Below are 21,098 nucleotides of genomic sequence, written 5' to 3' on the forward strand. Positions count from 1 at the left end.
ATGTTACTTTGTGACTTCTAATAATTGTTTAAATAATTATTTTGAAACGTTATGAAAGCAGTTAAAGCTTAATTATTTAAGATAATGAATATTTTGTTATTCTTGATGATTGCTTAAAATTTACCCATATGATGCTCATTTCTGAAATTGACTTGGTTGGGGTTAATCTTGTTTTTTAAAAAATATGTTTTTATCGATTTTAGAGAAAGAGGCAGGGAGAGGGAGAGAGAGAAACATTGATTGGCTGCCTCCTGCACTCCCCTTACTGGGGATTGAGCTCAGAATCTGGACATGAGCCCTTGAACTGGAATCAAACCGGTGACTTCTCAGTTCATAGGTCATCACTCAACCATTGAGCAACACCGGCCAGGCAAATCTTGATTGTTCTAACATATCTGTTGAACTTTAGTTAGGGCTCTTTTCTGTTATACTTTGGAGCTAAAATGTTTAAAAGTATTATTCTGATGAAGGCACAGAATTTAAAAAATATGATGTTGTAGGGTAACGGGTCTGTTGCATACAGTGGGTAATTGTTGGGCACTCTGGACACCAGGCTTTAATCTCAATTAATGTGAACCTTGGGAAATTATGTAGCTTTTCTATGCTTTACTCTTTACTTCTGTGAAAAGGGCCCACTATATGCTCCCTTCACTAAATTATGTAAGGGTTATAAATAACTTGAGCTTTAAGACCCTTTATAAAAAGGCTCAAATGAAAATCAAGCTTATAGCTGTAACAAAAGTTGCTGTTGCTATTGTTCATGATAATAATATTACCGTCATGGTCAGATGTTGAACTCTGGGAAGAGATGGTAACTTTTAGTATAAGAAATCTTCCTAGGCTATGAATTAGTAATTTACATATTTGAGGACCCCAGGAGTGGGATATATATATATGCCTAAGCGACGATTATGACCCGTCGAACAAACAACCGGTCGACCAGTCATTATGACAATGCACTGACCACAGCCAACCTCCCAAAGCTGACCAACCTCCCGCAGTCCCTCCCTCTGGCCGGCTGGCCCCGATCGGCCCCAATTGCCCCAGTTGCCGGCCAGGCCAAAGGATCCCACCCATGCACGAATTCGTGCACTGGGCTTCTAGTATATAATAAAAGCATAATATGCTAATTAGACCAGATGTTCTTCCGGACGACCTTCCAGACAAAGCTGGGGCAGCTGGAGGGAAGCCCGGGTTCTGGGTACCAGAGGGAAGCCAGTGCCACAGCCAGTGGAAGGAAGGCCTACTGTTGCATGAATTTCATGCATTGGGCCTCATATGTATGTGTGTGTGTGTGCGTGTATATATATATATATATATATACACGCACACACACACACATACCTACACTAATAAAAGAGAAACATGGTAATTGGCGTACGACCGCTACCCTTTTCATTGGCTAATCAGCGAGATATGCAAATTAACTGTCAGCCAAGATGGCGGCTGGCAGCCAGGCAGCTTGAAACTAACATGAGGCTTGGTTGCCTCAGTGACGGAGGAAACCAACGTTCCCCGCCTGCGGCTGCAGGCCTCTGAGCCTGCAGTTTCAAACATTTTAACAAATACTGCCAGACTTCAGCCAGCAGATTCACAACATTGTATGCAAAGGCCAGAAACCTACTTTCAGGAGCGGAGGCCTAAGAGCTGGAGCCAAGCCTCAAGCTAAAGCTGGCCCAGAATAAATAAAAAAAAAAGGAAAAAAGGAGCGTTTGGGAGTTCAGTCACCCCCAGCCTGAAAACAGCCCCTCACCCAGACTGGCCAGGCACCCCAGTGGGGACCTCCACCCTGAAGGGTGTGTGACCAGCTGCAAACAGCCATCATCCCCTCACCCAGGCTGGCCAGGCACCCCAGTGGGGACCCCCACCCTGATCCAGGACACCCTTCAGGGCAAACCAGCTGGCCCCTACCCATGCACCAGGCCTCTATTCTATATAGTAAAAGGGTAATATGCCTCCCAGCACCGGGATCAGCAGAGCCGCGAGGCCTCCCGGCACTGGGATCAGCGTGACAGGGGGCAGCGCCCAAACACCCTGATCGGCCCTGCTCTGTGTGTGACGGGGTAGAGCCATAACCTCCCCATCGGCCCTGCCCTGAGTGTGAGAGTGGCGGTGCCCCAACCCCCTGATCGTCCCTGCTCTGTGGGTGATAGAGGGTGGCGCCCCAACCCCCCCCGCTCCCCCCCCACGGGCCCTGCTCTGTGTGTGACGGGGTAGAGCCATAACCTCCCTATCGGCCCTGCCCTGAGTGTGACAGTGGCGGCGCCCCAATCACCTGATTGGCCCTGCTCTGTGGGTGATAGAGGGCGGCGCCCCAACCCACTGATCCGCCCTGCTCTGTGTGTGACAGGGGATGGTGCCCCAACTCCCCTATCGGACCTACTCTGTGAGTGACGGGGGGAGCTCCTCAACCCCCTGATGGGCCCTGCTCTGTGCGTGACAGGAGGGAGCTCCCCAAACCCCTGATGGGCCCTGCTCTGTGCATGACAGGGTACGGAGCCCCAACCCCCCTGATGGGCCCTGCTCTGTGTGTGACAGGGGGCAGTGCCCCAACCCCCGGATTGGCCCTGCTCTATGTGTGACAGGGGGTCACGCTGCAACCTCCCCATTGACCCTGCCTTGAGTGTGACAGGGGGTGGTGCCCCAACCCCCCAATCGGCCCTGCTCTGAGCCCGACCAGGGGCTGCACCTAGGGATTGGGCCTGCCCTCTGCCACCCGGGAGCAGGCCTAAGCCAGCAGGTCGTTATCTCCCAAGGGGTCCCAGACTGCGAGAGGGCCCAGGCTGGGCTAAGGGACCCCCCCTTCCCCCCGAGTGCACAAATTTTTGTGCACCGGGCCTCTAGTATATATATAATTTTTTTAATTTAGGGGGAAAATGTTTTCAGAATTAAATAAGTTGTATGTAGAATATTTTCTTCCATGTTATTAAAAGTCCCATGACATTAGAACATTTTCATTTTCCTGAGAATTAAGTTCTCTTTTTCCTTAAAGATTGTGACAAAGGGAAAGTCTTTGGTTCTCTCAAAACATTTGTTCCAGCTATAGAGCTTCTTCAGTTGACTGTCAGATAATGGTTCAGTGCCCTTCTTAGTTTTCTACCAAGGCTCTAGAACGTCCTCTTTATAACAAACTTTTTTTTTTGTAATACGGGGCCTAGTGCAGGGACGAATGCATAATAGCTCCTCTCTACATGTTTCAACCACACAGTCCTATGAGTGATGGGTAGGCATTCCAGTGGAGTAACTGAATCTGAAAAGGCATGAAGTAAGCATCATCGAGATGAGAAGTTTTAGTAGGGAATGGTGAGAAGGAAGACTGAAGAAAAGATGGGAGCATTTAAAGTCCTTGGTGATGGGTACTATTTTTTTTTTAATATTCTTTGTGTCCTACACAGAAACTTAGCATCCCATTATGACAAGGGGGAAAAATCTGTTCTGTAGGCTCTGGGAACTAAGTGCTATTCTATTATATACTGCTCTTCTTTCTGTAATTGCATTCTTGCCTGCATGCCGAAGTCTGAACATGTCTGTCAGCAGTTGCGGGCAAAGACTTGACTGTAGACTGCTGCAGATGGAAGGAAGCATAGAGGACATGTTTATTGTATCAGGGGCACATTTAAAACTGAACTATTAATGATGTTAGCAAGCCCTTGAAGGAGTGTTAGTTAATTTTGAGTGCCTCTAAAGAGTATTGAAACGGTTGGTATTAATGGAAAATTTGGAGTTTATCTTCTTTTGGAGATAAACTTTTGTGTCTTAAGGAATTTATTCCTCAAAGGCACAAATAAGATAAGAAACTTGAACTCCTCTGGAAAAAACTTTTACCTCTAGAGACCTGAGTTTAATTTTCTGACTTAAATCTTCATATTCTAATATGTTCGGCATTTTTAACCTTTGTCTATATCATGAAACCATCAGGCAGTCTGATATTTATGGGTTAGGTTCCCTAGAGTGATTCCAAATTAAAGTTTTTTGTGGTAAAGATAAGATTATGAAATAGAGCAGCAAAGAAGAAATTAGTATAGTTATGATCTAATATGAAGTGAAACTTTGACATGTGTTCATATTTGACCTCTAGATTGCTTATTCTTTTTTATTTTTTAATATTTTTTTATTAACTTTTACAGACAGAGGAAAGAAAGGGAGAGGGAGCGAAAGATAGAAACATCGATGAGAGGGGAAACATTGATTGGCTGCCTCCTGCATGCCCCCACCTGGGATCATGCCTGCAACCTGGGCATGTGCCCTGACAGGGAATCAAACCGGCAACCTATTGATGCATAGGTTGACTGAATCACACTGGTCGGGCCAGATTGCTTATTCTTAAAGGAAAATTATACCTTCCCTGCACCCTTAATTTGAAGGGTATAGCTAATGAAGACGTTTCTTACATATTTCGTCATGTTTATTTTTATCATTCAGAACATTTTACATTTTTTACACTCCTATTTTCTAAGGTTCAAGGATAGTTGGAGAAACTGACTACAGACCACATATATGACACTAATATTAACAATGATTTTGATATTTTTACTACTGTGTTTCAGTTTAAATAATATTATTGAGTCCTTTTTTAAAAAAAATATTTTTTTATTGATTTCAGAGAGGAAGGGAGAGGGGGAGAGAGAAACATCAATGATGAGAGAAAACCATTGATCGGCTGCCTCCTGCTCACCCCCAACTGGGGATCGAGCCCATAACCTGGCATAGGCCCTTGACTAGAATCGAACCCAAGACCCTTCAGTCCACAGACGGATACTCTATCCACTGAGCCAAACTGGCTAGGGCTTGAGTCCTTTTTTATGAAAGGTGAAGACTGCCCATCTCCCTCTCCCGAGTTCTTTGTTTTAGTAAATTGTATTCCTTTAAAAAATTTTTTTTAAATTACAGTTGATATATAATAACACATTAGTTTCAAGTATATACAATATAATTATGAAGTGATCACCCCAGTAAGTATAGTACCCATCTGACACCATACAATATTCCAATATTATTGACTATATTTTCTGTGCTGTAATTTACATCCCCATGACTTTTTTATAACTGGCAATCTGTAGTTCTCAATGCCTTTTTTTTTTAAAGTTCAGTTCCCTAATAGAAGGCATAAAAAGTATTTCAGAGTGTTTCTAGCACCCCCTGCTGGCTATATTTTGGCACTTCCTAAATAAATATAGCATCTTCAGATACTGCTCATCTTCAGATAATACTTTAGGTATACCTACTATTTATACAGTAATTTTTATTTAGAAATGCTTTTATTTGCATACAATATATAAAGTTGGATTGAACTTTTACTTGAAGATAGTTTGCTTTATAATTTGCCAATTCATATTTGAACGGTGCTTATCCTTCCGGTCAATATAATGACATATTTGCTGGAGACAAATTAGTTGCCATAACCTTTTTACTAATATTTCAGATGAAATTCATTGAAGGAGAGGCATCTCCCCAAATGTACCTGTTTTGTTGTAAATAATACTACCATGAGCATCTTTGTGCATAAACCCGTGTGTATGTTTATTGTATGCTAACTACAAAACTTGCAATATTTATGAAGTTTTAAGAAAAGCACTTTGAATCTTGAACGACGTCCTATGAGGAGGAGTTGGGAATGGTAAGGACCTAAGAATTATAATAGCCACAAGGACAATGATCATGGTTGTTTGGCTCACCAGTATGATTCAAGCCATGATCTGGCGTGTGCTAATGACACCTCTTAGGGACTTCTTGTTGGGGAGAAAGGTAATTATTTAAGGGAAGCATGATTTTTTAGTTAGTGCCATGTGAAGTGACAGCCACTGAATTTCAATTTCTTAGGAATACAATTCAAAGATGCTGAAATGAGCAAAGATCATTTCCTAAATGACAAGTTAAACTAAGTGACAGAAAACTTAGGGCCATTGTTTATAAATATTGAGCACATTTTAAGTGCAATCCTGTGCTAATTTAAAGATACATTAATCTCTTTTAAATAAAACATGTCTTCATGTTATGTGTACACCCTTCATTCCATATTCTTAACAATTTATTGCGATTGCTTAGTGTTTCCATAGTGCTTCATGTTTTTCATTTTCACATTGTATTGTAATAATGGTTACCTCTTCAGTGCTCATTGGATGGATGGGAGGGTGAGTTGGTAGGTGGGTGGGTGAAAAAATGGATACTGAATATAATAGGACTAAGGGTAGAATCTTAATGTCTTATCCATGGCCTTTAATGTTCCTTTGATCTCTACAATAATTGCTTACTTTTATGCATATATATATTTAGGTGTGATTTTTGGGTGAACACACACACACATGGATGTTTTAAGTACTATTAACTAATTTTATTTTCTAATAAAACATTATTCATCCAAAGAAATGTAGTATTTTGAATCAGTAGAAAGTCTTAATCATAGGCTATCTGTTAGTTTGTTACCCTTGCACTTACTATTACACAATCCTAAGAGCTAATGATTGACTTTCCTAAGTTAAGTCCTGTGATTCTAAATTTTTGTGGTCCTTGTATAATAAAGATGTATAATCTATTAGTACATGCTAACATAATGATGTTACTATGATGATGAATGCATCTGGCTAGGTAAGCAATGTTAAATGCTTTAAAACGATTTAATTTCATGGCCTTTCTCCCTACATTAATGTTAACTGTATTAATTATCCTATCAATCCTTTATGACAGTGTAAAAGCATTTTGGTGAATTACCACAAAATCAATATGACATAGACCCCTAATTAGAAATCTAGGGCTCTTTGCATATTATACTATAGAGCTTCAGTTTTGTTTATTATATATAAAGTTATTATAAGATATATTTTAGAGTAACAGAAAGTACTTCTACCTATAACTTTAGAAGTAAACTTATAGAATCTATTTAGACCTCTTGAAATGATTGTAGAAATTATAAACTAGCTGATTTTGGCACATTCCTTGATTTAATAAATGAAGAAACTTGAGCTCAGAGAGATTAGGTGAAATTTTCCAAAGTCCTGGTGCCTGAACTACATTTCCTGATTAATCAATCACCCCGTTTTTCCATGTTGCTTCCCTTGTAGAAGATAGAGAATAAAATTATCTTATCAATGCCAGGAAGGGTGTTTTGCTGAATTAATTAGCTTGTAGCTGTAGAGTCTCAGAACTATGTGTAACATTTTAATAATTCTCTTCATTGCAGAATGCAAAGTATGGCGAAATCCACTAAATTTATTTCGGGGCGCTGAATATAATCGGTAAGCATTTTGACAGTTTGGGAAACAAATGAGTAATTCAGAGAGCGAAGACAGCAGCAAATATTTTTGCTGGTTCATTTAGGGGTCATTGGAAGAGTCTGTTTAGGGCTTCTATTCTTTGATACAGTTCTCAAATGTTTTGATTTTTCTGTTGTATAAATATTTTAGCATTGAAATTGGGATAATGTACAAAAATATGTAGTTTTTGGAAAGTTTTTATTATAGTCATTCTTTTCATTATATATTATACAGACAAAATATTTTGAAGCTTACCTGGAACATGGTTATAAAGATGCCACAGAAGTAATGTTGAAATTTAATTTTGCAGAGTAATTAGGCAAACCAGAATTGTCATAGCTTTGGGGAAATCTGCCTATAATATTAATTAGGCAAGGTTTTCATTAGCTAGTGCTAGTAAAGTGTTAACCTACAAATACAGGAAAATGTTTCTGCTGATTCTATCCTTTCTTCCTAAAGAAAGAATAAGATGACTAAAAAATATGTATATTTTTATTCATTGGCAAAGCTGTTTTAGTACTCAGTTAATGGTTTATATTTCACTTCCTATGCAGATTAATATTTTGTAAGCCATGCTTTCCTTTCTCAAAGGTGTTTGACTCTTTTACTTCCCCTTTACAGGTACACGTGGGTGACAGGACGAGAACCCCTGACTTACTATGACATGAATCTCTCTGCCCAGGACCACCAGACGTTCTTTACTTGTGACTCGGACCATCTGCGCCCTGCAGATGCAAGTACGGAAAATCCTTTAGTTAGTTGCTGAGTGAGAGGGTTTTTTTTATTTAAGTAGTAAGCTTATTACTTTTAGAATATCTGCTCTATAACACCCAAACACCTCCCCAAGGAATTGGTACTTCCGGTCAAGATGGCTGCATAGTTAAACACAGCACTGCCTCCTCCTACAACTATATCAAAATTACAGCTAAACTTCAGAACTGCCTGAAATCTGACTGAATGGAAGTCCTACAGCTAGGGAATTAAATAAGAAGCCACATCAAGTCCGGGAGGAGGGGTGGAGATGTGTGGAATAGGCTGATCCTGTACCCATATGTGGCAGATGAGGAGGGATATGTCAGCTCCAGAGGTCCCCCTGAGGAGCCAGGGGTCCCAGCCCACACCAGGCCTGCCAGCCCAGGGTTCTAGTGCGGGGAAGAGAAGTTCCCATAACTTCTAGCTATAAAAACCAGTGGGGATTGAAGCTGAGGGAGACAGAAGGCTGCTGGAGCCCCAGAGAGTTCCTCTTAAAGGGCCAGTGCATGGACTTAGACTCATTCCTACTGACCTCCAGCGCTGGGGCAGCAGCTTGGAAGGCACCAGGCATATAACATATAGGGAGGAACTGAATCGTCTGGCATTGAGATAAGAGCTGGGGGTGGAGGGAGCAGCTTTCTCACAGACAGAAGTGCTGGCAGAGGCCATTGTTAATTTTCTGAACCCTTTCCCGACAGAACCAACAGATAGGTGCCATATATGAGACTCCGTCAGCCTGGCTCACACTGTTTGTCCCTCCCTGGTGATTCCCTGAAGCCCCACACCACCCAACTTTTGGGCCCACCCAAGCTGTTTCCAGTGGCTTTTTCATACCAATGGCCTGTCTTGCCTCATGCTGCAGAGTTTCCTAAAATCTCTCCAAAAAGCAGTATCTGGCCTTACCGAGCCCCATACTTCTCATTAAGTGGCCCCAGGCCTGGCACTAGTGGCAGCCGACCTTGGTTCACAGCTTGGCCTCATCAGGGCACCTAAGTCCAGCACAAGTAGCAGCCTTCTGAAGATTCCTTTGTAGTTCATGCCGGGTGGCCCTGGGCAGAACATGGGCAGCAGCTGACCTTGGCCTACACCTCCCAGAAGGCCCCAATGGACAGCCTCAGAACACATCGAAGTGTCACCACCCAAACACCTCCACAAGCTACACCTCAAGGGGTGTACTTAGCAGGTATCAGAGCCTTGCTGAAGAAAGTCCTGCTCTGTGAGGTTGAACCCTGCACAGCTGCTCCTCCACAGTGGCCACAGGTTGGTGGTTGTAGATAGTCCTTGTAGCTAATCGGACTGGGGAAAATCCCTCCCATTGATGTGCCAACAGCAGTCAAGGCTCAACTACCAGAGGAGGGTGTACACAGACTACATTGGGGGTGCACCTCAAGTGCCCAGATTAGGTGATTAGGGAGGGAGTGCCACTGAATCCTACAGAACATCTACCCACCATGGGAGGTGTAGCAGCTCTATCTAATACATGGAAACAAACAAAAGGAGGCTGCCAAAATGAGGAAACGAAGAAACACGTCCCAAATGAAAGACTAGAACAAAACTCCAGAAAAAGAACTAAACAAGATGGAGATAAGCAATCTACTAGACGTAGAGTTCAAAACATTGGTTATAAGAATGCTCAATGAACTTAGGGGAAGAGTAGATGAACTTCATTCAACCAAGGAATAGGAAGCATAAAAACGGAGATAGAAAACATAAAAAAGAACCAGTCAAAAGTGAAGAATACACTAACTGAAATGAAGAATAAATTACAGGGAATCAACAGTGGGGTAGATAAAAGCCCAAGATCAAATCAGAGATTTGGAAGATAAGAATCAAAAGACATCCAATCAGAACAGCAGAAAGAAAAAAGAATTTAAAAAATATAAAAGTTTAAGGAGCCTCTGGGACAACTTCAAGCATTCCAACATTCACATCATGGGGGTGCTGGGAGGAGAAGAGAGAGAGAAAGAAATTGAAAACTTGAAAAAATAATGACAGAAAACTTCCCTAACTTGATGAGGAGAATAGACATACAAGCCCAGGAAGTGCAGAGTTCCAAACAAGATGAACCCACACCAAGGCACATCATAATTAAAATCCAACAGGTAAAGACAGAATCTTAAAAGCAGCAGGGGAAAAGCCATTTGTTACTTATAGGGGAGCTTCCATAGGACTGTCAGCTGATTTCTCAGCAGAAACCTTGCAGACCAGAGAGGATTGGTGAGAAATATTCAAAGTGATGAAAACAAGGACCTACAATGAAGATTGATCTACCCGGCAAAGGTATCATGTAGAATTGAAGGACAGATAAAGAGCTTCCAAGATAAAACTAACGGAGTTCATTACATGAAATGTTAAAGGGTCTTTTTTAAAAAGAAGTAGCAGCCCAGGCTAGTGTAGCTCAGTTGGTTGTAGCGTCGTCCAATGCACCAAATGTTCTCGGGTCAATTCCTGGTCAGGACACATAACCAGGTTTTGAGTTCAGTCCCTAGTTGATCCCTGGTCAGGGTGCAGCCAATCAGTGTTTCTCTCTCACATCGATGTTTCTCTCCCCCTCCCTTCCTCTCTCTAAAAAAATCAATGAAAACATATCCTTTGGTGAGGATTTAAAAAAAAGAAGGAAAAAAAAGAAAAAATATTAACATTAAAATGGCAATAAATACATATCTACCAACAACCGAATCTTAAAAACAAAACAAACAAGCAGAACAGAAACAGACTCATAGTTACAGGGAACATTTTTATGGTTGCCAAATGGGAGGAGGTTGGGGGGATGAGGAGAGGTGAAAAAGGTGAAGGGATTAAGAGGTACAAATTGTAGCCACTGTGGAGAACAGTATGGAGTGTCCTCAAAAAACTGAAAATGGAACTCCCCTTTGACTCAGTGATCCCACTTCTAGGAATATATCCCCCAAAACTAGAAACACCAATCAGAAAGGATATATGCACCCCTGTGTTCATAGCAGCACAATTTACCATAGCTAAGATTTGGAAACAGCCTAAGTGCCCATCAGCAGATGAATGGATTAGAAAACTGTGGTACGTCTACACAATGGAATACTATGCTGTGGTAAAAAAGAAGGAATTCTTACCATTTGCAGCAGCATGGATGGAAGTGGAGAGCATTATGCTAAGCAAAATAAGCCAGTCATAGATAAATACCACATAATCTCACTTATTTGTGGAATATAATGAACAACATAAATTGATGAACAAAAACAGATCCAGAGACACAGAAGCATTGATCAGACCATCAAACCTCAGAGGGAAGGTAGGGGAGGGTGGGGGTAGGGGGGAGTGATCACCAAAGGACTTGTATGCATGCATATAAGCCTAACCAATGGACACAGACACCAGGGGGGTGAGGGCATGAGTCGGGGGGTGGGGGGGGGGTAATGGGGGGATAAAGACACATATGTAATACCTTAATCAATAAAGAAAAAAAAAGAAGTACAAATTGGTTGTTACAGTATTGTCATGGGGATGTAACGTACAATATAGGGAATATGATAGTCAATGATATTCTAATAACTATGTATGGTGCCAGATGGGTGTGAGATTTATCATGATGATCACTTAGTAAATGATGTAATGTCTAATCAGGGAGGTGTACACCTGAAACTACAATACTAATGTATGTCAATTGTAATTGAAAAAATTATTTAATAACACAAAAATTAAATTGGAGATTGACTAGTGGAACTCAGAATTCTGATACCTAAATAAAGGCTTTATCACAATGAGGTAGTGGTGTGGAAATAAGTCCCCTCATTATAATTTAAAATGTTATTTTTAAATATTCCAAGGTTGGATTTACATGTTTTAAATATTTATAAATCTTATATGAAGTGAATTAAATCCTTGGTTGAAATAGGAGGAAGGGTCACGTTTTCCTAATGATATTCTGGTTAGAAATTGGGAGTCAGTGAATCCAAATGGTTAAAGAGTATATTATAGAGATTTATATGTCTATTTATTGATTCATTAGAATTGAATGGGGGCATCCCCATTCAATTGGAATCCATATTTGTTTTCCATCCTAGAAAAGAATTTGTTGAGCATGCATTTGACACTGCTTGAGTTATAAATAATCCTACTGATATTTTTGATATTACCAAACGTAAAGTAAATAGGTGAAAAAAATCTTTAAGAAAAGGAATACATACATACTCTAAGAAAATAACTTAGAAGATAAAAAACTATAGAACAAATTAAATAAGGAGATTGTTACTCTTTCTAAAATGGTACTCTTTGCCATGGTGGAACATCATAGTAAAAAAAATATTTCAAGCATTGAGCTTCCCACGATATACTCACAAACTACTTTGGTATATGAAAACTACGTTTGCAGCAAACACTGGAAACAGGTACACATGTTAAGCAAAAGCCTAATGTACTTTTTCCTGACCCAACTGATAATTCTTCAGATGTTTTTAAAATGTACTAATATCCAGAGCCTGTGACAAGTGTTTGGGGAAATAACTAATAGAAATTATGTTGTGTCTGTGTAGAAGGAAGAAATTAGAGCAATGTCATCTCAAAATGTGTACAATATGTATTCTTTAACAACAAGCAGCATTAATGAGCAAAATAAATATTAAATGTCTGCTAGAGTGCCTCTTCTTGATTAAGAAATCTTAATCAAGATTTTTTCTAAGATTATAGAAGACAAATTAGCCTTTAAGGTTTATTTTATTTATTTTCCTTGCAAAGTCTGTTGAGACAAGTCTAGTGTTAGTGTTTCAGTTAGCTCTGTATTGTTTACATCTGTAGCTCTGTTTTGTTTACACCTGTATACACTCATAGAAAAATTTATACAAAGTGAATTTGGAAACACTGTTTTTAGCACAAACTGTAAGCATTAAATGAATTTTCCAGCATGGTCCCCATGTAAACGCAAGATATTATAATATTTTGTGGAAGATACCAGCATTCCACACATATGGTTCACCTTTGTATTCCATTAAAAACAAACACATTACAAATAGCTAATGCACGTATTAGTCTATGACAATGTGCATTAGTAGTATGTACAAACTACTACCAAAGTCTATTGAGACAAGTCTAGTGGTTTATAAGATTTAGATCTGTAGTTTTGTGAGCATAAGAAAGTTTTGTTATCAGCAATTGGAGGACAGTTGAATAGCAAGTTAGAATGTGTTTGTGTGACTTTGAAGGATTGGGCTGATGCTCTTGGTAGTGAAAAATTCCCCTGTAATCCAAGCCTAATGCTACTAATTCAGCTGTTGTCCTGTACTGAGTCTTCCTAATTATATGTATTGATTGACTTGCTTTTTTTTCTTTTTCTAAAATAGTAATGCAGAAAGCCTGGAGAGAGAGAAACCCCCAAGCTAGGATTTCGGCAGCTCACGAAGCATTAGAGATAAATGAGTAAGTGGGAAAAATCTTGCTTTTAAAAGGGAAAACTTATTCTTTGCTGAATGTATAGAGTTGCCATTGATAGGATACTAATATTAAACTATGCATTTGAACTTGAGAATTATTTTGGGAACATTAGTTTATAAAAAGACTTTTTGTGAAGGTGGTTTTAGTAATTTTAGAGAGCAATTCAGTGGTTTGCTGTGATGCTAAATTAAATCCTCTAAGGGCTATCCATGGGATATTGTAAGTACATAAAATAAATACTATTCTTTACATACTTAAAACATTTTGACAGGGAAACTTTTACAGGTGTAGAATGCTCATCTGTGCCATCACAATTTCTAGATAGAACTTCTGCTAGTGGGGAAAACATAATAAAAACCTAAGGTGAGAAAATTACACTTTTAAAAATACTTCAAGATCAAGGCAAAGATAAGAGGAAAGGCTGTGCTTGGTGTTGTTAAACAATCTATGGGTTACCAAGGAAGACTGGGAAATCTCTTCTGGAGATCTCAGAAAATGAGAAAGATTCTTGAAGTTGGAGTCATAAAAGCTCAGGGTTGGCAGAGATCTTAAAGGTCATTTAGCTCCGCCACCCATCTGGTGCTTGAATCACCTCGACACTCGCCCAGCCAAGTGGTCATTGTTAAACTATTTTATGATTTTTTTTCTGAAGAAGGTCACAGAATCTTCTTCAGCGATCTCAGAAAAAATACTCACTTGAGAGTTGGAAATCCTGCCATTATAACCTGTTGATCTATGTGGTTTCTGATTCTGTTGTGCAGCATATTTATTTTCCAGTTTCTTGTCATCTACAAAATTGATGTGCCTGCCTTCTGTGTGTCATCCATGTTTCTGATAAAAATAGCAGCGTCAGGGCTAGATCCCTGGGACATGACATGTAGAAATCATCATCCTTTGGTATTGTTCAGTTAATTACTAAGCCACCATGATTCAGCCCATACTCCTCCATTTTTATTTTAAGAATGCCAGTGTAGCTATGGATCTTCGATGGATAGTAAATCTATTAGAGTAAATTAGCTAGTGCAAACTGATTGGTGTAGTATTAGTGAACTTAAGCTAGCTCCAGTGTTCACTTTCTTTTTAAAATGCTTGGAGACTATCCCTTTCATAATCCATTAGAATATCTTTCCAAATCACTGTTCTGTAGTTTGGGAAGTCTGCCTTCTTCCCCCTTTTGAACATTTATACTACATTGGTCATCTCATCTTCTAGTGCTTCCCCATTCTTTGTGAGTTCTTAACTATTCCTTGGCCTGCCTATGTTTGTTGGCTTCCTGGGATTTGCCCATCCCAGTATGGTAGTCGATTTAGGATAGATTAGTTATTTGCTATGACATCTTTTTACCCATTTTAGAGTTTAATTTCTTCTCCCTTTTTCAGTCTGACAATCATTCTCCTTAATGGAGAAGCCAGGAACAAAATAGGAATTAGAAAATACTGCTTTCTCTTTATCTGCTGCTCCTAATTATAAACTTTCCTTGATTTAATGTTGTTGTGTTGTTGTTTGTCATTTTGTTTATTTATTTTTGTGATGATTTTGGAGAAATGGGGATGGTAACAAGGCCTTAAACATAACTTAAAAACAGGGAATAAATGGCTGTCTTTAGCATTTTTTGTTTTGTCTTTATTTTGTTCTGTAAGCTTAAGCTAATTTGAACTTTTAGCTCTCCTGACATTATTCTTATAAGCTCATTTAACTCTTTTATAGTCCTTCATTACACACCCTGTTTCCATCTTTTTTTACATGTCCTTTAAAAATCTGACCTTGTGGAGATCTCTGTGCAGCCATATTGGTTACTTAATTGTCACCCTCTTTTCTTCCTGAGAGGATCAGAGTGATTGTAGTTACAGTTGGACATTTGGACACTACCCAACCTTCTTAAACCATTTTCCTCCTGCGTCTCATGTCATTGAATCATACCTCTTTTCTTTGAATTTTTTGAAGTTCACCTTACCCTCCTTGATTACCCCAAACTCCAAAAGACACAGTAACTCTCTCTGAATGTTCCTATCGATTTTCATTTCACCAACTATTTTTTTCTTCTTGGTCAGAATTAGGTCCAGAGTTGAAGTTCCCCTAATTGCTTCCTCTACCATCTGGGAGATAAAATTGTTACCAAAGTAAGTCAAGAACCTGTCGGGTGCTCTACTTCTAACCAAATGAGACTTCTATCAGATATCTGGATGGTCAACACCCCCATCACCTCATTTTCTTACATCTGTATGTGTATTGTGTTGTGACAAGGATGCACCATCTGTATCTTCCATTGAGCTGAGCAGTCTGTTCTGTATTGCCCAACCATTAGCACTTCTATTGCTCTTTCTTTTCTCCTTCACTCACAAGCTCTTAGCATGTTTCTACCCCATAAATTTTCACATAGATGTATGTTTTCTTGGCCAGTAGTGCTACTCTGCCTCTCCTCCTAAAATACTATTTGTAATATATAAAAGGCTAAGTGACCGTCTGACCGGTAGCTATGATGTGCAGTGACCACCAGGGGGCAGATGCTCCGACAGGTAGCTATGACGTGCACTGACCACCAGGGGGCAGACGCTCAACACAGGAGCTGCTGAGCTGCAGTGACTTGGCAGTGGCAGTTCTCGGGTGATGCACCCCGGAACCAGAGAGGAGGGAGCCTGATTTGGGGGTGCATCACCTGAGAACCGCCCTCTCACAATCCTGGACCCCTAGGGGATGTCAGAGAGCTGGTTTCAGCCTGATCCCTGCAGGTCAGGCCGAGGGACCCCACCTGTCAGAGGGACCCTACTTACTCCACAGCCACCCTTCGAGCCGTGGTACCACCCCAGGTGCAGCCAGTGGGGAGAGACTGTGGGAGATTGGCTCCAGGGCTGTCTAGTCTGTCTTGCTCAGTCTTGCCCTGCCGGCCACCTTCTAACTAATTTCCTTACAATGTGCACGAATCCATGCACCAGGGCACTAGTTTGTAATATAAATGACCAAAGCAAGCAAGCTAGCTCCAACCTGTCTTGAGTTTGCAGTCCACCAACTATAATCTTACAGCTAATTCCTCAGATACTGTATCTACCACTCGTATTATAATCTCAATTTTCACTTCATTACCTTTGACCCATATAGCCTTAAGTATTGCTTCCTAATGCCTATACCATTCTTTTCTGTAGTGAATTATTGGGCAGTTTCGGTATCATCATTGCTCTTGCCAGGTTATATCTACTGCCCTCCAGAGTAATTGGTTTACAGCTTTTTTCTGGGCGTTTCCATCCCTATCGCACCACATTCTGTTTAAGCTTCATTGACCAGTCCTGCCTGAAACTGGATGGACTGGCTAAGGACTTGTAAGACCCCTCCTCAAGGCTAAGATGAGCTAGTAGTAACCTAAAACCTCACATTAGCCATCAGTTCAGCCTCCTTTTCCTAGCTGGCCAATGCAGTTTATGAATAGTAAAAGTAGCATTTGGTTTTATTTTCTGTTAATTTTCTCTCTTGTGGTTGGATGGAGGTTCCGTTAAGTAGGGAAATGACCACAAGAGAGACCGTGGAGAGGATGGAACCAAAAGGGACCTGAGCAGATGAAGGCCTGTGTGGTCGGTTCTGGCCTCCACATTTCTCTATTACACTCTTTTTCTTTGGCAGTTGGATTGTTCTTATGTGGTTTAGAAGGTTTAAATTTCCAAGAGTTCCCCTTGTTCATTAGTTACCTGCTTATCCTTTCTGGCTTCCTACCTTAGAGGAACAACATTAGATTTTAAAATCTTTTTAAAATCCTGATTTCTGGGCCTCACCCTCTGGAAATTCTGTTTCTTTATTACTAATGTTGTGGCCCCACCCCATAACAAAGAAACAGAATTTCCGGAGGATGAGGCCCAGAAATCAGGATTTTAAAAAGATTCCCAGGTGATTCTAATGTGCAGCCAAGGTTGAGAACCACTGGCTTAAGGTATACTAAGCAACAGGTGGTAGCTATTATTGTTAAAGGCATGAGATTTAACTCTTGTTTGCTACTGAGGCTGAATCAGATTTTGAGCTTTTCAGAAATAGCAATGCCCGGAGGTTCTAGTGTTCTCTGACATAGAAAATCAGTGCTAACAGTAAGGAGATGTTGAGTGCTGTTTTTTTCAGCGAGTAACTTACTTCTTTCTGAATCTGTGTTTGAGAATAGAGACTCTATATTTAGTAAACAGAAGTAAACTTATATATCGTACCTCTAACTTTGAGTGTTGGAAGGAGATATTTAATAACAGCTATTATTATCACTATTGTTAGTTGACATTATTGAGCATGTACCACATGCTGGCTACTGTACTGAGAGCACTTTACATTCATCCCCTTACTTCACCTTCACAACAACATTGTGAACAAATAGATCCCATGTTCTCTCTCCATCAGGGAGGCAGAGTAATAACTTGCCCAAAGTGACACACTAATAAGGGGCAGAGTCCACATGTGAGCCCCATGCTCCTAACACTGTGCATCCTATCTCTTAAGCTAAAATACATTTCTTTTGTACCATTACTTTGTGTCAGCAACTACAAATGGGTGCATGAACCAGTTGGCCGCTCTGCATGTTTTGGCGTTAACTCCTTGCCCTTCTGCATGCACTCCTACACTTATTACAATGTCCTTGAATTTGTAATTAACGGTGGCTATTATCTGAATGGGCAGGTGTGCAACTGCTTATATTCTCTTGGCCGAAGAGGAAGCAACGACCATTGCTGAAGCGGAAAAGCTATTTAAGCAGGCCCTGAAGGCTGGAGATGGCTGCTACCGGCGTTCTCAGCAGCTACAGCATCATGGATCCCAATATGAAGCCCAACACAGTAAGGTTTCCTCCAGGTTGAGGTGTTGGGGATCAGAATTGTCACATGATTAATCAGAGCAAATTTTCAGGCCAGTTCAAAATATGATTCTTCTAGATGGGTATAAATACTGGTTTTTGCCTTTTTTTATTCTTGTTTTTTCCTTCCCATAAAAGTGCAGTACATAATTAACTTAGAGCTTCATTACTGTTTGGATTAATGTCCAGATTCTCTTTTCTGTCCATAGATTCCTAATTCTAAAAGTAAATGGTAATAACGTTTAGTGGTAACCTTTTTTTTCTCCCTAGATTTTTTTTTCATATTTCTGTTTACCAAGTGCTTCTTTGCCCCATAACTTTAAGTCCTAATTGGGAAATAGCACTTAAATTAGTGTTAATGTTATCAAAGGTTTTATTTTATGGGTCTTTTATAGCATGGGCTGAAATAGGACCATTAAGAAAATAACAGTTATTGATGATTGTCTCAGTATTTAGCTCTTATTTAGGAAGCATTGGTGTTGACTTCCAGAGAGAAAGAGGAAGAGGAAGAGTTCCTAATTTATCTTATTTTCACTTTAAAAATGATGTCTTCTTTTATTTAAGATAACTTTAAAACGAGACCTTTAACTGCAGTACACTGAACTGAGAGTCAGTAATGTTTTGGGGGAATGGTATAAAAACAGGACTACAAAATCGTTTCTGAAGCCCTCCCTACCCGCCCCGCCCCCCCCCCCCCCCCGACTTGTCAGTTTCTTGATTGTTTAAACTGAAATTTAGTAATCCTCGTGAGAGAGAGTGTTTTCATCGTCCATCCTGACTTTGGGTTATTTCCTTAAGGTGGAATTTCTCTCACCTCATTTCTCCCTCGTGCCACTTGGAGCATAAGAGTGTATCTCCTTCATATTTGCGATTATAAAATTAAATATTAGTGTTACACTTGGATTTGGTGCAGAAACCGAGTGCATTACTCCCTGTGACTGAGTAATTACTCATTATGGCCTGTGTATACATGAGTAGTTTCACATTAATATATAGGTTTTTATTTATATTTTGCAGTAAATATATGTAAATTAAGTATCTAATCACCAAATGTATCTTGCTTTTAAAAGATATGTATAAGAATAAATTTTGAAGACATATTAGTGTCATTTTGTGAACTAAATGGGGATTAATACATAAAATTACAAAGCCTATAATATAATTTAAGAAATTTTCTTTATTTCTTTTCTTCTGTATATTAAATCCTTTCAACCTATTGCCTTAATATATCCAAAATATATAATCACATCTTTAAAATAATTTGTAGGTACTTGGCAGATTTTCAGCACACATCTTGTTCTCATTGTTTAAAACCTGAGAAGTTAGGACTTTAGCCTTAACATCTTTTAATAGCTGCATATTGTACATGTACTTAATCTATAACAGGTGTGTCATATTTTTCACAAACATGGTAATTTTATTGAGGATTAAGCACATGTATGTTCTTACTGGTCTGGAAACATACCCAAAAGGACATATAATTAAATAAAAGATTAAGATAAGAAGTTGTTAATGTACTTTTTAAGAGCCATTTTGGTGACTATTATTATAACTGTTTAGCTTGTCAGTGCTTTCTCTAACACTAGGATAAGTTTTTCATTTTGTTGCATACTCTGTTGTCATATCTGGAATGTATTACATTGCCATCTAAAATCGACTGCTTTGGGGACCTGGAGATGATTATGATGTCACTAATGTTTGGGAAAGAATAATATAAAACAGAAGTTCAAAATGAGGCTTCTCCAGACTTAATGTCAAGAAGGAAAAAAAATATTCATTAGGATGCAACCTGAGATTCACCTCTTGCTTCTTTACCAAAAGTATGCACACTTGCAGAATGTGGAATTCTTGCTTGTAAACCGCATGCATTGTGGGTATGTTCGTTTTCCCAGCACTTGGTGGCAGATGATTTTATTTATCAAATACTGAACATCCTAACTCAAAAGCATGGATTAGAGAGTCAGTCACGTGATTTGACCTTTGGAAGTTCTAAGGACTTTCACTTTACTCTGTTAGCAGAGCTGTCAGTTTTCCTGGAAGTAAGGAAAAACTAAGAAGCAGTCTTTTCTATCTGAGATTTTACCTCAAAAGCCTGGCAAATGGGCCTCTGTATTTCTTCCTGCTGATGAGCTGAAAGTTCTTGTTTCTTTTCTTTTTTTTTTTTTAATTTTGGTGTTCTATATCTTCCTTTTCAGGACGAGACACCAATGTCTTGGTCTACATCAAAAGAAGGCTAGCAATGTGTGCCAGAAGACTTGGGAGGACCAGGGAAGCAGTGAAAATGATGAGAGATGTGAGTTTGAATTTATGGTTTGGGAACATAGCAATGAACCTGACTCAGAGAGAGAAGGAGGAGCCCACTGAGTGGCTATAGCAGAGAATACCAGTCATGGCATGGTGGTTCCATGGGCAGTAGAGCCAGACTATCTGGGGTCCAGCTCTAGCTCTCCACATACTAAGTGAATGATCCTTGGGCAAGTTACTCAACTTCTCTATGCCCTGTTTCCTCATCTGTAAAAAAGAGAATAACAATAACAATCCAATAATCTATATGTATGAAAGGCTAAGCGACCGGCCAACCGGCTGGTAGGTATGACAGGCACTGACCACCAGGGGACAGACGCTCAACACAGGAGCTGCCGAGTGACAGCAACTTCGCAGAGTACCCTCTTGCACTCTGGGACCCCGTGAGGGATGTCGGACTGCTGGTTTTGGCCCAATCCCCATAGGCCAGGACAAGGGACACCATCTGCTGGAGGAACCCTGCTCACTCCACAGACACCCTTCGACCCTCGGCACCACCCCAGGTGCGGCCAGCGGGGAGGGACCGCTGGAGGTTGGCTCCAGGGTGTGTCCGGCCCCATCTCGCTCAGTCCTGC

The 21,098-nt window shown here is 40.1% G+C and overlaps 1 protein-coding gene across 7 annotated transcripts in view; it reads left to right on the forward strand.

The window, feature by feature from the left end:
• Positions 1-21,098, forward strand: part of ST7 (suppression of tumorigenicity 7) — a 327,721-nt gene that overhangs the window by 162,773 nt on the left and 143,850 nt on the right. For 5 of the 7 annotated variants that reach the window (XR_009454691.1, XM_059711627.1, XM_059711621.1 and 2 more), the window contains 6 exons: positions 7,178-7,232; positions 7,872-7,987; positions 13,316-13,391; positions 15,458-15,526; positions 18,048-18,202; positions 20,415-20,512. Coding sequence is in view for 6 of the 7 variants with exons in the window: in XM_059711627.1 (XP_059567610.1) it covers positions 7,178-7,232; positions 7,872-7,987; positions 13,316-13,391; positions 15,458-15,526; positions 18,048-18,202; positions 20,415-20,512 (569 nt within the window). In the remaining variant the exon portion in view is untranslated. The remainder of the gene's footprint in view (positions 1-7,177; positions 7,233-7,871; positions 7,988-13,315; positions 13,392-15,457; positions 15,527-18,047; positions 18,203-20,414; positions 20,513-21,098) is intronic. The other 2 variants (XM_059711624.1, XM_059711625.1) reach the window with 1 other exon arrangement.

Source organism: Myotis daubentonii, chromosome 10 (assembly GCF_963259705.1).
Source record: "Myotis daubentonii chromosome 10, mMyoDau2.1, whole genome shotgun sequence".
NCBI lineage: Eukaryota > Metazoa > Chordata > Mammalia > Chiroptera > Vespertilionidae > Myotis > Myotis daubentonii.